The 22,183-nt window shown below is 42.5% G+C and overlaps 1 protein-coding gene across 4 annotated transcripts in view; it reads right to left on the bottom strand.

Moving 5' to 3' along the window:
- DIS3L2 (DIS3 like 3'-5' exoribonuclease 2) overlaps positions 1-22,183 on the bottom strand; it is a 746,747-nt gene that overhangs the window by 655,769 nt on the left and 68,795 nt on the right. For all 4 annotated transcript variants that reach the window (XM_089680086.1, XM_089680087.1, XM_089680085.1 and 1 more), the window contains one exon: positions 7,446-7,604. In XM_089680086.1, coding sequence (XP_089536212.1) covers positions 7,446-7,604 — 159 coding nt within the window. The remainder of the gene's footprint in view (positions 1-7,445; positions 7,605-22,183) is intronic.

Below are 22,183 nucleotides of genomic sequence, written 5' to 3'. Positions count from 1 at the left end.
AGCAAACAGATATTTGAAGCTGCTGCTGTCTCTGGAGTCCCACAGACATCAAGGTGTAGAGCAGGTGTGGACTGACCATTTGGAAACACGGGCACTGCCCGAGGGCCCGGGGTCAGTAGAGGGCCCCATGAGATGCCCCTGGTACCTTTTTCATAGGCTTTTTTGAGTTTGGGCAAGGACACAGGGGCCCCATGATTACCTACTGCCCGGGGGCCCCATGAGTTGTCAGTCCGCCCCTGGTGTAGAGTCCTCCAGAGTCTTGCAACTGTGCATAAACCTTCTATTCGGCCACCATTAACCAATGCTCACAAGCAGAAACGGCTGCACTGGGCAGAAAAATACATGAAGACTAATTTTCAAACAGTCCTGTTCACTGATGAGTGCCGTGCAACCCTGGATGGTCCAGGTGGATGGAATAGTGGATGGTTGGTGGACGGCCACCCTGTTCCAACAAGGCTGCGACGTCAGCAAGGCGGTGGTGGAGTCATGTTTTGGCCCGGAATCATGGGAACAGAGCTGGTCGGCCCCTTTAGGGTCCCCGAAGGTGTAAAGATGACTTCTGCAAAGTATGTGGAGTTTATGACTGACCACTTTCTTCCCTGGTACAGAAGGAAGAACTATGCTTTCAGTAATAAAATCATCTTCATGCATGACAATGCACCATCTCATGCTACAAAGAATAGCTCTGCATCAATGGCTGCTATGGGGATAAAAGGAGAGAAAGTCATGGTGTGGCCTCCATCCTCCCCTGACCTCAATCCTATTGAGAACCTTTGGAGCATCCTCAAGCAAAAGATCTATGCGTGCGGGAGGCAGTTTACATCCAAAACAGCAGCTCTGGGAGGCTATTCTGAAATCTTGCAAACAAATTCAAGCAGAAACTGTCCAAAAACTCAAAAATTCAATGGATGCAAGACTCGTGAAGCTGCTATCAAATAAGGGGTCCTATGTTAAAATGTAACGTGACCTGTTAAAATGTTTAAAAAGTTAACGTTGTTAAAAGTTTGATTGAAATAGCTTTTGATTTCAGTAAATATGCTGCAAACAAATGACAATTTTCAGTTATTTACAACCTAGAAAGTGTTTTGAAACTTACTGTGCGTAATAATTTGGAACAGTGCATTGTAAGTTTTTTAGGTTTAAAAAAGTACTGTTATCATTAGGAGGTTTGTTCAATAAAATTTGAACTGTATTCTTAATAGTTGATATGAGATTTATGCTGACTGTTATTTACATCAATTATTTAGGTAAATGAGAAAAATATAATTTGCATAATAATTTGGAACAAGGTGTATATAGACACACATACACCTATTTATACAGTACATACACAGTGGATATAAAAAGTCTACACACCCTCTCAAGGGTCGCTCTCAGGAGCTCAGTGAATTCAAGCGTGGTAATGAGATAGGTTGCCACCTGTGCAATAAGTATATCCGTGAAATTTCTTTGCTACTAAATATTCCAGTGTCATCTGTTAGTGGTATTATAACAATGTGGAAGCAACTGGGTACAACAGCAACTCAACAGGCCACGAAAAATGACAGAGCGGGTCGGCACATGCATAAGTGCACAGAAGTTGCCAACTGTATACAGAGTCAATAGCTAAAGACCTCCAAACTTCGTGTGGCCTTCAGATTAGCACAACAGTGCGTATAGAGCTCCATGAAATGCGTTTCCATGGCCGAGCAGCTGAATCCAAGCCTTACATCACCAAGTGCAATGCAAAGCGTCGGATACAGTGGGGTAAAGCACACTGCCACTGGACTCTAGAGCAGTGGAGACGTACTTTCTGGAGCGACGAATCACACTTCTGTCTGGCAATCCGATGGACGTGTCTGGGTCTAGCGGTTGGTGGAGGGGGATTATGGTGTGGGGTTGTTTTTCAGGGGTTGGGCTTGTCCCTTATTTCCAGTGAAGGGAACACTTAAGGCGTCAGCATACTAGTACATTTTGGAAAATTTTATGCTCCCAACTTTGGAGGAACAGTTTGGAGACGGCAAGGTCCATAAAGACAGATGAGAGAGTTTGGGGTGGAGGAACTTGACTAGCCTGCACAGAGTTCTGACCTTAACCCAATAAAACAGCTCTGGGATGAATTTGTGCAGTGACTGCGAGTCAGGCCCTCTCGTCCAACCAACTCAATAGCGAACCCTACGGACTAAGACTGAAGATATAAAGAGATTATAATACACACACACACACACACACACACACACACAGTTCATAGATGCCAACACTTTCACACAAACCAATTATACACTTATTGGGATTGGTTTGTTTTTTTTTTTTTTCATCAAATGACATTTAGCAAAATACATTTTGGCCTAAATTTATGAAGCAATTAGATTTTTCTGATTGGACAAGTTTGACAGAAAATAGTTTTTCTATAAAATTTGTCTTTTTTTAGTTTACATTAAAAAAGAAAAAAACCAGTGGTGATCATATTCCACCAAAAGAAAGCTCTAGCTGAGTGACAAAATTGATAAATTTAATTTGAGTACAGTGTTGCATGACTGACCAATTGCCAGTTAAAGTAGCGCAGTGCTGAATAGCAAAAATTGTCCTACTCATGAAGGGGGTAAAACCTTCCAGAGCTCAAGTGGTTAATACAAAAAATAATTTTGCTCACTTTGGAAACCACAGCTTGGCATTGCATGCTATTATAAGCCCATGATCTACCAGAATACCCAGATCCTTCATCATTGACTCTCCCAGTTGTACTCCCCTAGTATGTATGACACGTATATATTTTTAGCCCCCAAGTGCATAACTTTACATTTACCAATATTAAAACTCATTTTTTACATACAGTTAGGTCCATATATGTTTGGACACAGGCACAATTGTAGTTTTTTTCCCAGGTACTTACCAAACCATATTCAAGCTATAGTTATATAATGGATATGGGCTAAAAGTGCACACTCTCTGGTTTAATTTGAGGGTTTGTACATCAAAATTGGAGGAAGGGTTTAGGAATTACAGCTCTTAAGAGTAACCACCCCCATTTTCAAGGGACCAAAAGTCATTGGACAATTAAATATAAAAATCATAAATAAAATATTCATTTTTAATATTTTGTTGAGGATCCTTTACTGGCAATGAATTCCTGAAGTCTGGAACCCATGGACATTACCAAAGACTGGGTTTCCTCCTTTCTGATGCTTTGTGGGTCTTTCGGCCTTTAGTTTAGCCTTCAGCAAGTTAAATGCATGCTCAATGGAGTTGAGATCAGGTGACTGACTCGGCCATTGCAGAATATTCCACTTTTCCTTCAAAAGCTCCTGGGTTGCTTTTGCAGTGCGTTTTGGATCATTGTCCATGTGTACTGTGAAGCGCCGTCCAATCAACAAATCCAAGCTGCATTTGGCTGAATCTGGACTGACAGTATATCTCTAAACACTGCAGAATTCATCAGGCTGCTTCTGTCACATCAGTAAAACACAATGACCCAGTGCCACTGGAAGCCATGCATGCCGTAACACTACCACGACCATGTTTCACAGATTACATTGTGTGCTTTGGATCATGAGCTGTTCCAAGCCTTCTCCACACTTTTCTTCCCGTCATTCCGGTACAGATTCATCTTAGTTTCATCCGTCCAAAGAATGATTTTTCAGACCTGGTCTGGCTTTTTTTTTTTTTTTAATGTTTTTGACAGTCTAATTTGGCTTTTCTATTCTTCAGGCTTATGAATGGTTTGCACCTTGTGGTGAACCCTCTACATTTACTCTCGTGAAGTCTTCTCGATTGTAGACTTTGACAATGATACACCCACCTTCTGGAGAGTGTCCTTCACTTGTCTGGATGTTGTGAATGGGTTTTTCTTTTACCATAAAGAGGATCCTGCGATCATCCACCACTGTTGTCTTCTGTGGACTTCCATGCCTTTTTATGTTGCTGAGCTCACCAGTGCATTCTTCTTTCCTCAGAATGTACCAAACTGTTGATTTGGCCACTCCTAATATTGTGGCTCTCTCTCTCTCTCTGAGATTTGTTTCGTTTTTGAAGCCTTACAATGGCCTGTTTAACTTGCATGGACAGCTCCTTTGAATGCATGGTGTAGGTTCACAGCAATAGATTCCAAATGCAAATACCACACTTAGAATCAACGCCAGACCTTTTACCTGCTTAAATGATGAAGAAATAATGAAGGCGTAGCCCACACCTGGCCATGAAACAACTTTAGATTCAACTGTACAATTACTTTTGGTCCCTTGAAAAAGGGGGGATGGCTACTCTTAAGAGTTGTAAATACTAAACCCTTCCTCCAATTTGGATGTACATAACCTCAAATTAAATCTGAGTGTGCACACTTTAAGCCCATATTCATTATATAACTATAGCTTGAATATGTTTTGGTAAATACCTGGAAAAACACAAAAATTGTGCCTGTGTCCAAATATATATGGACCCAACTGTAGTTGCCCATTTAAAAACAGTGCATCTAGGTGGGCTTATACATTTAAGACATCCTGTAAAGGTCGCTTATGCCACAGAATAGTACTTTTAATCCCAGACTCTATCATTTATAAAATATATAAGTAAGGGTCCCAACACTGAACCTTGTGGTACACCACTAACCACCCTAGACTATTCAGCGTTTGAATCATGAATCACTACTCTTGGAATACAGTCTTTTAGCCAGTTTTCTATCCATTTACAAACTTTACCCTACAAAGACATGTGTTTAACTGTGTTAAACGCTTTTGCAAAATTCAAGTACACTCCCACTCCTTTGTCTATGTTTTTGCTTACATCATAAAATGAAGATTTGTTTGAAAGTAAATAAATATTTCTGGACCATATAAATTTTGAGCCATAGTGGTTCATTTGGGACCATGTCAATATCATCCCATTATGGACTTGAGATCCCCATGCACAGAGCTGAAGCTAATAAATTTGCCTTTTCTTTGTCCCCAGTCACCCACTTTAGATTATTTTGTAATGGGCCTACATGCTCAGACCTAACCTTTTTACTATTAAAGTATTTGCAAACGAGAGCAGGACAAACCCAAAAAAAAAAAAAAAACACACGATCAACTTCTGTACAACCTCCCTGTCGGCTTCTTGTCGCTCACTCAGCACTGCAGGCTATAGCCGGCAGGGTTGATCAGTGTATTCTGACGGCAAGAAAGTCTCAAGGCCATCAGAATACAATAGCTCAACAGGAGGATTCCCCCCATCCACCTCAAATCTGTGGCTGAGAGAATCGGGTTTGTTTAACCTGCCAGTCGATCCAAAAGAAAGAAAAAAAAAAAAAAAAAAAGTGCTTATGTATGGCCTTCCTTATTCAGACAGGTTACATGCCTGCAAGGGAACTCTGATCACTGGTTTGGAGCAGTGTGTTCAAAGTAAGTGTCTTCCCCTGCAGGGGTACGCATGGAATGGATATGGATTAAGGGGGTTCAGCGTGTCCAGTATGAGGTTGTTGTGGTAACCCAATTCCAATGGCTGCTTCCTTTCAAAGTCAGGCAACAGGAGGTGGGGCAAATGATCAGCTTGCACGGTCAGCAGAAAATGGTAGCTGGACATGTGCAGCCAATAGCATTATAAGCATTATGAAAGTAGCCGAAAAGGAACTTTCCCAGTCTGGACAGTGCGGGGTGGAGCCAAATTCAAATAGGTAAAAGGTTATAAAGTAACCAATTAGAATTAATAGTGAGACAATACATTCAGGATAAAGAAACAGCAAGTTCCCATACCTTTTCCCTGTGAGCTGCTTGTGTGCATAGCAATGTGGTATTTCTTGTAGGATAAGGATGTAGTGTTCACTGCACAACCACCAAGACATGCAAGCCAGGAACTGGTATGTAAAAGGGGGTATAGAAAGACCCTGTCTTACCTTGCCCATGTCCCTACTACCATTCAGGCTTTGCCCATCAGTGGGCATGTCCTCAAAGGGGTCTTCAAGATCCTGGTGCCATTAGGTATGGACCACAGCCCTAGACCTGTATAGCACCCTGCTAACATCCACACTTGTTGAACCCTATACAAAGGTAAGCACTAATCACAAGATCCAGTGCTCAAAGCAAACGTTACAGGCCAGCCCTGAGGCCATGAGATCTGAGTACAGTTCCCAAGATGTGCTCCAAGGTCACCGATTTGACATATATGCAATGAAAGAAGTAAATAGATCTTGATATAAGTGCAGGTTCAAGTAATTAAATCTGGTGAAAAAAATAGAAGTTAGTCAAGAGGAGATAACATCACTTAAGGACGTTCGTAAAGAAAACTGGAGCCTCAAGGAGGGGGCAGAGTTATAGGACACTAGAAAGTTGATCCAGCAAATCTATGGCATCACCTGACGGTAACAGCATAAAATCCAGTGTCTATGAACTGATTCCTGTGTCCTGCACTGTATGATGAAGATAAGTTTTGCCTCTAGGTATACCTTAATTGGCCACATTGAAACACAAAAAGCACTACATGCAACAGTTAAGAAATGGCGTTCACAATCCCAGCAATGAATACATTTGTTACCCCCCAGAGATTAATGGGAGACATCCACCTTGTAACTGGTAAATGACAATGAGGAAGAAAATCTAACCCAATTGGCAACCCAGCACAAACCAAATTTTAAAAAAGTATAAGTTTGCCTTTCATAACATGTTACACACATATACAGGGTGTAACATGGTATGATCAGACCATCCCCTGCTCCCAGCTTTGACAGCTAGCAGGGGATCTTCTCCCCCCGCGCTAGATGTCAAATTTTAAAATCGTAGCCGTGTCGGGCTCCGCCCCACATCCCGTATGAGCAGGCAGATACACTGACAGGTTTCTGCAGGAGACCTTCATGGAACCTGCAATCGCTGTCACAATTTAAGAATAATGTGGCCATTTAGGGTTCCATCTACACGGTCATGTAATTCATTCAGCATTTCCTGTGAGTGAATGCCTTTAAAGTACACAAGTAATTTCAGCTGACGGATTGTAGCTCTCAAACAGTGGTGAGTGCTGTCATAGTCAATTGACCTTCCTGCTCTCAGAAAACTGCCTGCCCCTATGAGGCTATCCTGAGTCTGTAGGCGCCAGAGATTGCACCCACAATCAGCTGAGTGTGGCTGCAATGCTCTGCAGGCTCCTAAAAAAAAAAAATTCACATTTTTCACCTGCAAAAAAAGTGCATTAATTATTCTTTTCAAAAAGATGAAATTTTCCTTTAATATCCATAGATGGAACACAGATACTCAAACCATTACTTACAATACAGCAAGAAGAACAATGTTTTACTTTAGTACACCTATTTAGTCTATAGAATTTAAATATGAGCTTACAACTAGCCATCATATCAAATATGCAAACATTAAATTTGAGTGTAGCAGTAACACGAAGGACTATTCCATTAACATATTTCCATAATTCAATAACACATATCAATTACCAGTGTTAATCTCTCAACTATTCCAAGTGTAATGATGAGCACTTGTCTATTTAAATACCTCTTGTTGTCCCAGTCTGAACAGGCCGAGTTCCTAACTGCATGTTGTACATATTCTCACTGAGGGACTCCGAAAGCTGTCTTTTCCGATCGATGCTTGGGGGTGAACTGGTGGTTTCAGACTGGTTTCTGATCCTAGCAAATCCTCGCTTATCACCACCTGAAATTATATATTACAAGAAATATAACACTTCAAAATGATGTAATAGCCAGTCCAAAGTATAGAGAATCCTTAAGCAACAAAAAGGTGAAGTGTGAAATTAAACTTACCCCAACCTTTAAAAAAGGAAAAAAAAAAATTTAACAAATTCATCCAGCAGGATACTTTCTTGAAATTTTCCACATTTTGTCATGTTACAACCAAAAACAAATTCATTTTATTGGGATTTTATGTGATAGACCAACACAAAGTGGCACATAATTGTGAAGTGGAAGAAAAATAAATGGTTTTCAATTTTTTACAAATAAATATCTGAAAAGTGAGCGTGCATTTGTTTTCAGCCCCCTTTATTCTGATACCCCTAACTAAAATCTAGTGGAACCAATTGCCTTCAGAAGTCACCCAATTCGTAAATAGAGATCACCTGTGCGTACATTAATCTCAGTATAAATACAGCTGTTCTGTGAAGCCCTCAGAGGTCTGTTAGAGAACATTCATGAACAAAACAGCATCATGAAGGCAAAGAAACACACAAGACAGGTCAGGGATAAGGTTGTGGAGAAGGTTAAAGCAGGGCTATGTTATAAAAAAAAATATCCTACCAAGACATGGCCATCCACCTAAATTGGCTGGCCGGGCAAGGACAGTATTAATGAGAGAAACAACCAAGAGGCCCATGATAACTCTGGAGGAGCTACAGAGATCCACAGCTCAGGTGGGAGAATCTGTCCACAGGACAGCTATTAGACATGCACTCCTCAAATCTGGCCTTTATGGAAGAGTGGCAAGAAGAAAGTCATTGTTGAAAGAAATCCAAAAGAAGTCCTGTTTGCAGTTTGTGAGAAGCCATGTGGGGGACACAGCAAACATGTGGAAGAAGGTGCTCTGGTCATAAGAGACCAAAATTTTACTTTTTGGCCAAAAAGCAAAACGCTACGTGTGGCGGAAAAGACTGCACATCACCCTGAACACACCATCCCCACCGTGAAACATGGTGGTGGCAGCATCATATTGTGGGGATGCTTTTCTTCAGCAGGGATAGGGAAGCTAGTCAGAGCTGATAGGAAGATGGACGGAGCCAAATACAGGGCAATCCTAGAAGAAAACCTGTCTAGTCTGCAAAAGACTTGGGCGGAGGTTCTCCTTCCAGCAGGACAACTATCCTAAACATACAGCCAGAGCTACAATGGAATGGTTTAGATCAAAGCAATATTCATGCGTTAGAAGGGCCCAGTTAAGTCCAGACCTAAATCAAATTGAGAATCTGTGGCAAGACTTGAAAATTGCTGTTTAGAGAAAAATTTCACTTTCTAGGAGGTGCAAAGCTGGTAGACACATACCCAAAAAGACTTACAGCTGTAATTGCAGGGCAATGTGGTTCTACAAAATATTGACTCAGGGTTGCTGAATACAAATGCACGCCACACTTTTCAGATTATATATATATATATATATATATATATATATATATATATATATATATATATATATATATATATATATATATATATATAGCGCCAGTTTTAGGCTAGGTTCACCCTGCTGAAACACAATTTTATTCCAACTTTCAGTGTTATGTAGTGCTATTTGAATGCAACTTTTGAAGAGGTTTGTATATTCTATTATACCAGCGGTTCTCAACCTGGGGGTCGCGACCCCTTTGGGGGTCGAACGACCATTTCCCAGGGGTCGCCTAAGACCATCGGAAAACACATATTTCCGATGGTCTTAGGAACCGAGACACCGCTGCAGTCTCCGGCGATGTGTGGGCGGGATGATACGCTGCTGTCACCCGGCCACACCTCCAAGATCGCTCAGCAGCTCCGCCTCCTCGCCGCTGATTGGCCACCGGAACTGTAGCTCAGGAGAGGCACACAGGCGGCCAATCACCGGCGAGGAGGTGGAGCTTGGAGAGGAGGAGCCAAGCGGCAGCGCGCGGACATCAAAGAAGACCGAGGGAGCGAGTGAAGAGGAGAGCGGCCAGAGAAGGAAGACAGCTGACAGGTAAGTGAGAGAGCGAGCCCAGGCTGGAGCAGGGGTCAGCAAGGTAAGTATCATTGGTGTCAGTGGGAGGAATAGTGCCCCATCATTTGTGTCACTAATACCAACGATGGGGCACTATTCCTCCCCCCACTGACACCAACGATGGGGCACTACTCCTCCCCCCACTGACACCAACGATGGGGCACTATTCCTCCCCCCACTGACACCAACGATGGGGCACTATTCCTCCCCCCACTGACACCAACGATGGGGCACTATTCCTCCCCCCACTGACACCAACGATGGGGCACTATTCCTCCCCCCACTGACACCAACGATGTGGCACTATTCCTCCCCCCACTGACACCAACGATGTGGCACTATTCCTCCCCCCACTGACACCAACGATGTGGCACTATTCCTCCCCCCCACTGACACCAACGATGGGGCACTACTCCCCCCACTGACACCAGTGATGGGGCACTACTCCCCCCACTGACACCAATGATGGGGCACTACTCCCCCCACTGACACCAACGATGGGGCACTATTCCTCCCCCCACTGACACCAACGATGGGGCACTATTCCTCCCCCCACTGACACCAACGATGGGGCAGTATTCCTCCCCCCACTGACACCAACGATGGGGCAGTATTCCTCCCCCCACTGACACCAACGATGGGGCAGTATTCCTCCCCCCACTGACACCAACGATGGGGCAGTATTCCTCCCCCCACTGACACCAACGATGGGGCAGTATTCCTCCCCCCACTGACACCAACGATGGGGCACTATTCTTCCCCCCACTGACACCAACGATGGGGCACTATTTCCCCCCACTGACACCAACGATGTGGCACTATTCCTCCCCCCACTGACACCAACGATGTGGCACTATTCCTCCCCCCCACTGACACCAGTGATGGGGCACTACTCCCCCCACTGACACCAGTGATGGGGCACTACTCCCCCCACTGACACCAATGATGGGGCACTACTCCCCCCACTGACACCAACGATGGGGCACTATTCCTCCCCCCACTGACACCAACGATGGGGCACTATTCCTCCCCCCACTGACACCAACGTTGGGGCACTATTCCTCCCCCCACTGACACCAACGATGGGGCACTATTCCTCCCCCCACTGACACCAACGATGGGGAAGTATTCCTCCCCCCACTGACACCAACGATGGGGCAGTATTCCTCCCCCCACTGACCCCAATGATGGGGCACTATTCTTCCCCCCACTGACCCCAATGATGGGGCACTATTCCTCCCACTGACACCAATGATGGGGCACTATTCCTCCCACTGACACCAATGATGGGGCACTATTCCTCCCCCCACTGACACCAACGATGGGACACTATTTCCCCCCCCCCCTGACCCCAATGATGGGGCACTATTCTCCCCTCCACCACACTGACACCAATGATGGGGCACTATTCCTCCCACTGACACCAAAGATGGGGCACTATTCCTCCCACTGACACCAATGATGTGGCACTATTCCTCCCACTGACACCAGTGATGGGGCACTATTCCTCCCACTGACACCAATGATGTGGCACTACTCCTCCCACTGACACCAACGATGGGGCACTATTCCTCCCACTGACACCAATGATGTGGCACTACTCCTCCCACTGACACCAACGATGGGGCACTATTCCTCCCACTGACACCAATGATGTGGCACTACTCCTCCCACTGACACCAACGATGGGGCACTACTCCTCCCACTGACACCAACGATGGGGCACTACTCCTCCCACTGACACCAACGATGGGGCACTACTCCTCCCACTGACACCAACGATGGGGCACTACTCCTCCCACTGACACCAACGATGGGGCACTACTCCTCCCACTGACACCAACGATGGGGCACTATTCCTCCCACTGATACCAACAATGGGGCACTATTCATCCCACTGATACCAACAATGGGGCACTAATCCTCCCACTGCAAAATTACAGTTATGAAGTAGCAATGAAAATAATTTTATGGTTGGGGGTCACCACAACATGAGGAACTGTATTAAGGGGTCGCGGCATTAGAAAGGTTGAGAACCACTGTATTATACTATTCTATTCAAAACAAAGTAGTACAGGAACCTGTTCCAAAATTGCTCTGTACAGAATCACATTGATGTGAACAGATGCAATCGAAAACAAAAGATTTCCCTAGCATTGCCATGTGACTCAAGTGGCAGCTGAAATTGCGCTAATGTGAACTAGGCCAAAGCTAGCAATTTTACCATTAAATGATAAGTTCACTATTTAAAACAGTCAATGCATTCTTTTTTGCAGCTAAAAAGGGAATTTTTTTTTTTTGCCTGGAAAGCATTGCACCAGAAATCGGCAGAGCACTGGTGCCAAGCAGAACTCCTGCAAACCTGTCAGTACCGCACAGAGTGTGCTCCTACCTCGTATGGACAGATACACTAAGAGGAAGAAACCCTGTACTTCCAGTGCCGTGGTAGTTCATTGAGAACTACAAGCCAAAAGCCGCAAGGCTGTCGGGACTTAAAATTCAAACAACTCTGAATGAATGACACAGCCATGCTGGCAGAGCCCTGCATGGCCACGCCATTTCCAAAAAGTTCATGGGAATCTTCTCCCCGTACTGCTGTCACAGGGAGAGGGGCAGCAGCAGGAATATGTTAATTTATTCAACCACAAAAAACGGCTGGAACATGTAAACACGTTCCCAAAGGTGAACTTATCCTTTATAAGAAAGGCGGTTGCTGGGTCTAGTGATTACTTCAGTTTGACACTGGAGTTCAGCTATAACATTACATGAGTCATTCACCAGGCAAAAAAACCTTCAATCATCTTCAGCAGCAAAAATCGACAAGAGACAGAGGGCATGGCCAGGCTAAGATGGCAAAGAAACACCTACACTGAGCTCCGATACCTGGCCCAGGTCCTCCCCTTCAGCCACAGCTTGGTCTGGTTCTACGAACCCCTTAGGTTCCACAGGGAATATAACAAGCATGCTTTACTGCATATACAGACTGATTTCACTGTTACATATTTTAAACAATGCTCATGCACTACTGGATGTGCAATACTTAAAAACTAAAAAAATGTTAATTTAAAATTAAACTATTGCAGCAGTTCAATACTTGTGCAATGTACCACAATTCATGTATATAAAATTTAAATGACGCCCTGGCAAACCCACGATGGCTGCCTTCCAGCTAAGGATCAGCTTCAATCCCACCTTTCACCGCACAGCCAGGTGTGCAGACCAATACTGAACATTTTTCTGAAATTGATTTTTTTCATTTGTTTTTCCCTGCAGATGTACTGCAATACATTATGGACCAGACAAACCTTTTTGCTCAGCAGTATATTGATAATCCCAGCACATCCTATGCCCATTCTTTTCTATGGAGACGTCTCACAGTGGAGGAGTTCAAATTGTTTTTGGGCCTTATGTTTAACATGGGGCTTTAAAAAAAAAAAAAAAACCCACAAACTGCATGCCTACTGGTCCACCAACTCCATCCATCATATGCCCATGTATTCTGCTGTAATGTCCCAGGCATGCTATGATCTGATCATGCGATTTCTGCATTTCAATGACAACTCACAGTGCCCTCCCCGAGGTCATCCCAACTATAACAAGTTATACAAAATCCGCTCCCTAATAAATTCTCTTGCCAAGAGATTTGCGGAACTTTATGTACCTGAGCAACAAAATTTGTGTGGATGAATCCCTTGTCCACTTCACTGGCCGGCTGGGATTCAAGCAATACATACAAAGTAAAAGGACCAGGTATGGATTGAAGTTGAACAAGCTCTGCGAAAGAGCTACAGGATATGTGCATTCATTCCACGTGTACGAAGGCAAAGGCTCCCAGCTCCAGCTGGGACCTGGCATTCCCACTGTTCCAAAAAGGTCATCATATCTACCTTGATAACTATGATACCAGTCTCCCCCTTTTCCGACATCTGTACCGTGAGAAAAAAAAACTTTAGCCTGCGGTACCACTCGGAAAAAATAGAAAGGGTTTTCCGCAAAGTTTAGTAACCAGGTGGCTACAAAAGGGGGAATCCACAAGTCTGAGAAACGAAGAAGTGTTGGCCATGAAGTGGAGGGATAAGAGATGTTTATGTCCTGTCCACTATCCATAATGACACCTTGGTGGAAATTCATAGAAGCCATGGTCCCATCCAAAAACCTGAATGTATCCACGATTATAATCGGTTCATGGGAGGGGGATTTAAATGACCAGATGCTACAGCCCTATTTGTCAACAAGAAAGTCCCTCTTCTGGTCATTTACAATGCATTAGTCATCTATCAAAAGTCAACAGAAAGACCCACCACCTTCCTCAAATATATAGAAGACATTATCACTGCCCTGATCTACCAGCATGGATTCCCCCCCCCCCCGAAAACATTTGCTCCAATTGTGTGAGCAGACTTCATTTTCCAGAAAACATTCCACCCACAGAATCGGGAAGAGGACGTCAAAAAAAAAAAGAAAAAAAAAAAAAAAAAAAAAAAATCAGGTATGCGGCAGAAGAGGAGTTAGGAAAGACACCAGTTTTCATTGTCCACAATGTCCCTCCCAACCAGGTCTATGCATCAAAGACGGCTTCCGACATTACCACGTCACTAAAATATTAGTTCCCCTTATTTTTAACAGCCTGCCATTTCCCAGTTTCTAAAATCTGTGCAGATCATTTGCCTGTTGCCTTGATTGACCATGCCTTTGCCTTCCATGTTAACTGACCCTGGCCTGTTCAACAATACTTTTGCCTGCCGTCTAGATTGTTTCTAAACTGTGTTTCTGCCTTCTACCTGCACTGACCTCGGCCTGTTAATCGACCATGTTTTTTGCCTGCCACTTGAACTGATCTTTTGCCCTGCTACTGTAGTAGTGGGATGCAAGATAACAGGGGTCTCACATATGTGAGGGACTCCAGAGCAGAGAAAAACAGTTTTTGGTTTTCACCGGGTTTTGTAATTTCCGGATCAGGGTCTGTTAGTCTGGAGGCTTTGAAGAGATTGGGTGGGACCTGACCGAGGCCCTAAGCCAATGTTCCTTCCTGCTGCCTGGTCCAATACTGTGCTGACCATATCTCTTCCTGCTGCCTGTATAGACCCAGGACTTTTTTGGACTATGTTCCAGCCTGCTGCCTGGACAATTCGTTTGGCTATTGCTGACCACATCTTTACCTGCTTCCTGGCCCATTGCTCTCTATTTAAGGCAACTTCTCTACTACAACCACAGGTAATCTTCTGTTTACCCGTTGGATAGCTAGGCTGTGAAAAAGTCTCATGCATGTGGTATCACCATACTCAGGAGAAGTAGCAGAATGTATTTTGTGGTTTAATTCTTGCTATGTCCATGCTGTTTTAGAAATATCTTATAAAATGACAACTTTGTGTAACAAAAAAAAGAAAAAAAAAAAGTTTTCACTTTCCACATTTTTCAAAAACTTGTGGAAAAAAAAAAAAAAAGACAGACTTTCAAAATACTCATTATGCCTCAGAATATAGGTTGGGGTGTTTGCTTTCCAAAATGGGGTCATTTTGTGGGTAATTCCATTGTCCTGGTGCTTCCAGGGTCTTCAAATATGTGATAGGTAGTCAGGAAATTAAAAGCGTAATTTATACCTCTAGAATGCCTGATGGTGCTATTTCGATCTTGTGCCTCTGTATGTGGCCAGGCTATGAAAGTCTCACATGTGGAATCGCCATACTCAGGAGTAGCAGAATTATTTGGGGTGTAATTGCAAGTATGTATATGCCGTGCATGAGAAATAACTTGACAATTTTGTGTTAAAGAAATAAATAAAAATACTTTCTTCATTTTCCTGAGAAATGATGGAAAAAATGACAACTTGAAAAAAATTCACCATGACTTACTAAATAGCTTGGACTGTCTACATTCCAAAAACGGAGTAATTTGGGGGTATTTGTACTTTCCTGGCATGCTAGGGTCTCAAGAAATGAGAGACTGTCAGTACATCAGGTGTGAACCATTTTCAGTGATTGGTACCATAGCTTCCATAGGCTACCTTCACACTAGCTTTGTCAGCAGGCGTCAGACAGGTATTTGGGAAGAGTTTTTAATACTTCTCAAACGCCTCTGAAAATGCTGCACATGGCAGCACACAGTGCTGTTCACACGGAAGAGTTAGCATTGCAGCAAAACTGATGCCTCTGGTCGAGTCATGAGGAGTTGAAGCCTCCTAGACTATGGTGCAGCTCCGCAAATGCCTGGCCGGCATTTGCGGTGCGGTTGTGAGGCGTTTGCGGAGCGTTAATACCATTTAAACTTCATTATAGGAGTTTGTGGTGACGTTTTAACTCTTGGCAAGCGCCTATCAACCGCCTCAAAATCGCGCATAGGGAGTTTTGGGAGCGCTTGCGGAGCATTAAAAACGCTTCACAAACGCCTGTCTAACGCTTGTCAAATGCTATAGGGGCGTTTGGCAAGAGTTAGAAATAAAGTCAAGTGTGAACGAGCCCTAACTTTCACAGACTAAATAATATACCCGGATTTGGGTTATTTTTACCAAAGAAATGTAGCAGTAAAAATTTCGGCCCAAAGTTATGAAGAAAATGTACTTACTTGCTACATTTTGTAATAGAAACGAAAAAAAAAAGGTTATTTTTTTAATTTTCGCCCTTTGTTCGCTTATTTTTCAAAAAATAAAAAAACCCAGTGGTGATTTAAGTACCATCAAAATAAAGCTATATCTCTGAAAAATGATAAAAGTTTTGTTGAGGTACAGTGTAGCACGACTAATTGTCATTCAAAGCACGAGAGCACTGAAAGCTGAAAATTGGTCTGGGCAGGAAGGGGGTAAAAGTACGCTGTATTTAAGTGGTTAATGGGCTTCATACAGCTTTTTATTTAAATGTCACTATCATGGCATCGTTCTAATCACTTTACTTGACATACTGGAAGAATAAGTAAGTAGTGAGCACACAAGCAAAAGCAGCAGCTGGCACGAAAAGGATAACCCACCATATTATCAAAGTGATAAAGAAAAAAGAAAGTGCAGCTCTCATGAAGAAATAAGATAATGCTCAATGCTATAGCATCATAAAATAAATGAATAAACTGCATAAATTGAATAGCTTGTGACTGAGTGAATATGCACAAAAAGTAAAAATATAGGTGAAACGCCCTGAAACAGCGCTATAGTGAACAAATGAATATATAAAACAGTGCCACGCTAAAATGACAGCACAAAAGTGAAACTATCGTCACAGTAAGTAAGCAAACCAGTAAATATAATATATGAGAAAAAAAAAAACCTAAATAACAAATTCCAAATATAAAGTCCAAAAGAAATGATTGTGATGTCAAGTGATGCGTGAATCCGTGATAAATCCTTCTTTGTAATGCACTCACTAGAAGCGCATATTGAATGCGCGTTGAAATCAAAGGACTCCAGCTCCTCTACAGGTCAGCCTCATCCATCTCCATGCACAGTATAATGGAAAGCACAGCAGGCATGTACCAGAGTAGGAGATACTTCCAGCAAAAAACGTTCCATCAGCAAACAAAAAAGCTCCACCTTGAAAGGATTAGCTCAACAAAAAGGAGCCCAGAAAGGAAAACCGCTTATGGTGCAGTAATTTATTGAGATATTCAAAAGCATCCATGTGGAGCAATACAGCAAAATGTGAGTTCCACTTACAAAGATGGTCGCCGGATCTGCATGAGGATGCGGTGGCATGACGTAAGTACGCGGCGGCGTCACGTTAGTACGCAGGCTCCTCCCTTTTTCAATACTAGAAAACCCACAAGGTATATAATCACGCATGCAATGTGATAAATAACCGCATATTGGACTCAAGTAATATGGATAAAAATTAGACATGCAATTAATGTAATAAACATACTCATTCTATTCCATTAAAAAACTGTTAAAGCAATTTAAATCTCTCTCAATATTTAACTCTACCGATGTCAAAGTTTAGCGTTCCTATATCCACTTACATTGTAACAGGTATGTAACACATTTAGTTTGACATGTGATAAATGGTTTGCTAGTATATGGTTTGAGAGTTTGATGTGACAAACCGTGATTTTCCTTAGTAATTTTTTTGGTATGTCTACATGGACCACATCTACCACACCTGAAAAAACCTCCTTCCTGAAAGAGGGAGAGCTTTTTCTTAGGTGGATCCAGGATATTATGGACTAATTTAGTTCTTAAACCTGGAACCTGTCTGTAGATGGATAGGTTTTTTTGGGGGAGTATAGTTTTTAAAGTAGGATCTTTACAAAAAATAGGCCAATGTCTAGGGGTGTGGAAATTTTTTGAAAAAACTACTTGTCCAGGGACTAAATTGGTGTCCCAATCTACTTGTCCTGATAAAAAAAATAAATAAATTTTACCTCTCTCCAGCACCGAACCCGGGGACTAGCAGGGAGGGAAGAGACCTTAGTGTAAATCGGTGAGATTGGCTGCTCATCAGGAAAGGGGAGTGTCCAGCTTATCCGTTACCTTTTTGCTGCCAGAGCTGTTTTTGTGTTATTTGAGCACATTTAAAAAATAGTTTTAGGCCTGAAGATTACATAAACCCCCAAACATTGCATATTTTCTGAAAGCAGAGACCCTAAAGAATAAAATAGTGGCAGTTCCAATTTTTTATGTCATACAGTATCAGAAATACATTCAGTAAAACAATACACTCAAGTTAATTTTAGGGCACAAAAAGCAATAAAATTATCCAATTTTTTTGTAAAATATAAAAGATGAGGTTGCAGCGAGTAAATAGATATCCAACTTGTCAAACCTTAAAATTTGCGTGCGCTCGTGAAACGGCAACTTCAGTATCCTATATTTTCTATAAGCAACACTTTTAAAGCCCCTCATTGGTCATCAGTATTAGTGTACGGAGGAGGTCTGGCGCTATAATTATTGGGCTCATTCTAGCGTGCATGGCGATATGCAACATGTTCAGCAATCCAGGTTTTCAAGTGTAGGCGCCCGAGTATATGCTTTTACGTTTGTGCGTGCATATTTGGGGGTGGAGGGCCTTGAAAAATTTGGGAGTTTTATATGCTTGGGTGCAACTACCATTTAAAAAAAAAAAAAAAAAAATTACTCTTTTAAAATCACATACAGGACAAAAAATCCCCTGATGACTTTGGTGACAGGTTCTCTTTTTTGAGACATGCAGGGTTCAAAAAGACCCTGCATGTCCTGTCTGTGCTCCACTGGATGTAATGTGGTGCACATCGCACCCCATTATATTCTTTCCCGGCCTCAATGACCAGGAATCTGTTGAACGGGGACCCGGAAGTGACGTCACATCACGTCTGGATCAGGAGACACATCCCTATAACACATCCCGCAGCACCCGCCAAAACCAGTCTCAGGCCCGCAGATGGGCAAGTGGAGCCCGAGACATAGCGGGGGGAGAGGCCGACACTGTGGGCTGTGTGGAAACAATCGGGCAGCAGCGCTGCTGCCAGATTGCTTCCACCCGACAGGTGAGCCCTGCTGCTTGCCCACAGCAGGGTTAGGGCAAAAGAAAACTACCTGTCCAGCGCCCGGAACTACATGTCCTGGGCATCAGGCGATAGAAATTGGACATTCCTGCAATGTCATTTAAAACATTTTTCTAATTCCCTATATTGTTTATTGAACCCAGTGCTGAAGGCAGTATCTTGAACCTTACTTTGTTTCTCTTCCCCTCCAACAGATCTTCCCTGTTTAGGAGGCCTATTTCCTCCATCACTTTACTTAAAGAAAAATGGTACAAATTGGGGGAATTAAGTCCTTCTATAAGGATTTCAGTTTGTTTTATATAGTCTCATCTCAATAGGCAATATCTACTTATCCTCATAAAATTGCCCTTTGGGAATGGCCTTCTTCCATTTTGGGTGATAACTTTTCACTGGTATATATCCATTCCTGTCTGTGCTCTTGAAAAATGTTTTGGTCGCCAGTATGTCTCCATGTTTAAATATGGTGAGGTCTAGGAAGTCCATGCCTTTTTGTTGAATATTCGCAATGAACTGGAGTCCAATATGGGGGTATTTATCACATTGCATGCATGATTATATACCATGTGGGTTTTCTAGTATTGAGAGAATTACTTTAATTAATTTTTTTTTAGCTGTTTCCCCGTTAACCACTTCAAGTCCAGACACTTTTACCCCCTTCCTGTCCAGGCCACTTTCAGTGCTATCACACTTTGAATGACAATTGCGCGGTCATGCAACACTGTACCCATATGAATTTAGCATTTTTTTGAGACAGAAAAAAAAAAATTATTTTGGTGGTATTTATTCACCACTGGGTTTTTTATTTTGCTATATAAATGAAAAAAAAGTAAACAAATTTAGAAAAAAGTGTTTTTCTTATAACAATTTGCAAATAATCTTTCTTCATAAATCTTGGCCAAAACGTATTCAGTTATCTTTTTAGTAAAAAAAAAAAAAAAAAAAAAAATTTAGTTTATAACCAAAAATTATAATTTTTCAAAAATGTGTTTTACTTTTTTTTAACATACTGTCACCCTATCAGTAGTGTCACTATAATGACACTACTACTTGTGGGGGGGGTGATTAAAAACAGAAAAACTGATTGCCTTTACACCTATAAAGGCTGTAAAAGCAATCATTTCTCCTCTCTAAGTGCATTCTTGCAACCATTGAGAAATACTGTGAGAGCTGTGATTGGTCACAGCTTGTCACATGGTACAAGGCTGTTGTGAATAGCTTTGTACCATGTGACCTCTGATCATTCACATATTTCACAAGTAGTAAGCAATGTCAGGAAGTGACATCTGCTCACTACTATTCATGTGATCACTGGATTGGCCAATCAGTAATCACATGATCGGAACCTCACACAAAAGGTCCTGTACAGCGATCAGTGTTCCGCTGTGTCCTCTGGACACAGTGGGCACCGGATCGCGGTGGCACATGCTCCCAGGGAGCGCGCACAGGCTATAAATGCGGATGCCGTTTATGAACGGCAATCCGCTGCTGCACTGCTCCCGTCCGGCCGTTTATGTGCATGGGCCGGACAGGAAGTGGTTTAGGGGGCAGACCCTGTCGGGTATGATGGAAGATTTCTTAACAGTATGTCATGAACGTTGATTAGAACGAATGAATGGATATGCCATGATAATGACATTTAACTAAAAGCTGTATGATGCCTATTAATATGCTACACCGAATGTACAATATTGCAGTTTTGTACAAATTAAATCAACATCTGGCTGATGGGTATAAATACCACTACCAAAATGGCGCATTTTGCACTTCCTGAGGACGATCTTTGATCGAAATGCGTCAAGGTTTGATGACAACTTCCACCAATCTCACATCCGCCCTATGGAACGCACGCAGCTCTGAGGAGAGTTTAGTACAGCAGCTGCCACACAATAGGAACAATAAGGCTGAACACACCAGCTGCCGGGCTTAGGCACTTGATTTGTGAGAGTTTTTTTACATTTACCACCCAATAAAATACCATGCGGTTTTACACTATGGGATATCCCCTGTTTTTTTTGGTGAGATGCCTATTCTAATACTTGCGGAGATCTGGAGACAACTGTTCCATTGGGGAATGCCCCACAAGCATTTTAGACCACTCTAGAAATAGATGGTTCTAGTCCATGTGGGGCAATTTGTTGAGCGCTTTGATTTAACTGAAGAAATTAAGCATTTCAATTAAGTGGAGCACAAGCACATGCACTCATTGCGCTATTTGGGACTTTGTTAAAGGCAATTTATGCGGTTATTGTTTAATATACATGCACATTATTATATATTAAATATTGATGTGTGGTCCGTTTACATATTATACATGATTTCACCGTTGTGGGTTTATTAACACTTTAAGCACCTAATAAAGAAGACATTCAAGCTTTACAAACCCAGGTGATCCAGCAGTTGCAAAACAAAATACTAACACGAGACCATTGTTCGATCCCTCATGCCTAAAAAAGGAGGACCAAGAAATCAGGTCTTGCTGCACTAATCTGTGCATCAGAGGCCTACCTAAAGCAGCTAGAGACCACAACTTGATGGACCCTATCAGAGGGATAATAAAAACAGTCCTGAGAACACTGTGTCCTAACATTCAATGAGCCATGAGACGTGGTATGTCAACTGCACTAAGAATGGATACTCCAGAAAGTCAGAGGCATAAATCAAATTGACTTGGACAGTGTTTCAGTCACCATCCACAGGACCATGTCAAGAGAAACGCTTACCACAGGAGGTCATAAAAAACTAGTCAATCAACTACGCAAGCAGGGAAATATTGCATGAAGTTAAAAGGCAGTGTCCATTTTGAAAGGTTTTTGCGGTTTTAACCAGGTTTAATATATAGTTATATTTGTGTCATTTGTCTTCCCTTATAATGAGTTCACATGTCGTGGCTGCAGTTTTTAGTGTCATGGCTGATCGGTTCACCTATGTCTATGTGTTTATTCACCTAGCACTAAAAAGGGACAGCCATCACCTTGTTCTGGGTCACAATCCATGCCTCACCATTTGCTCTGGTTTACATAACAAATGTGGGAGTGCTAATGTGAGGAAAGTCTGCATGGCAATCTCTAAATTGCTCATTCCGTGTCAGATCA

The sequence above is a fragment of the Staurois parvus genome, unplaced genomic scaffold (genome assembly GCF_062004578.1).
Source record: "Staurois parvus isolate SC_StPar_1 unplaced genomic scaffold, SC_StPar_1.0 ptg000235l, whole genome shotgun sequence".
NCBI lineage: Eukaryota > Metazoa > Chordata > Amphibia > Anura > Ranidae > Staurois > Staurois parvus.
Note: the sequence above shows the minus strand (reverse complement) of the source record. Positions and strands in the feature narration are given on the sequence as shown.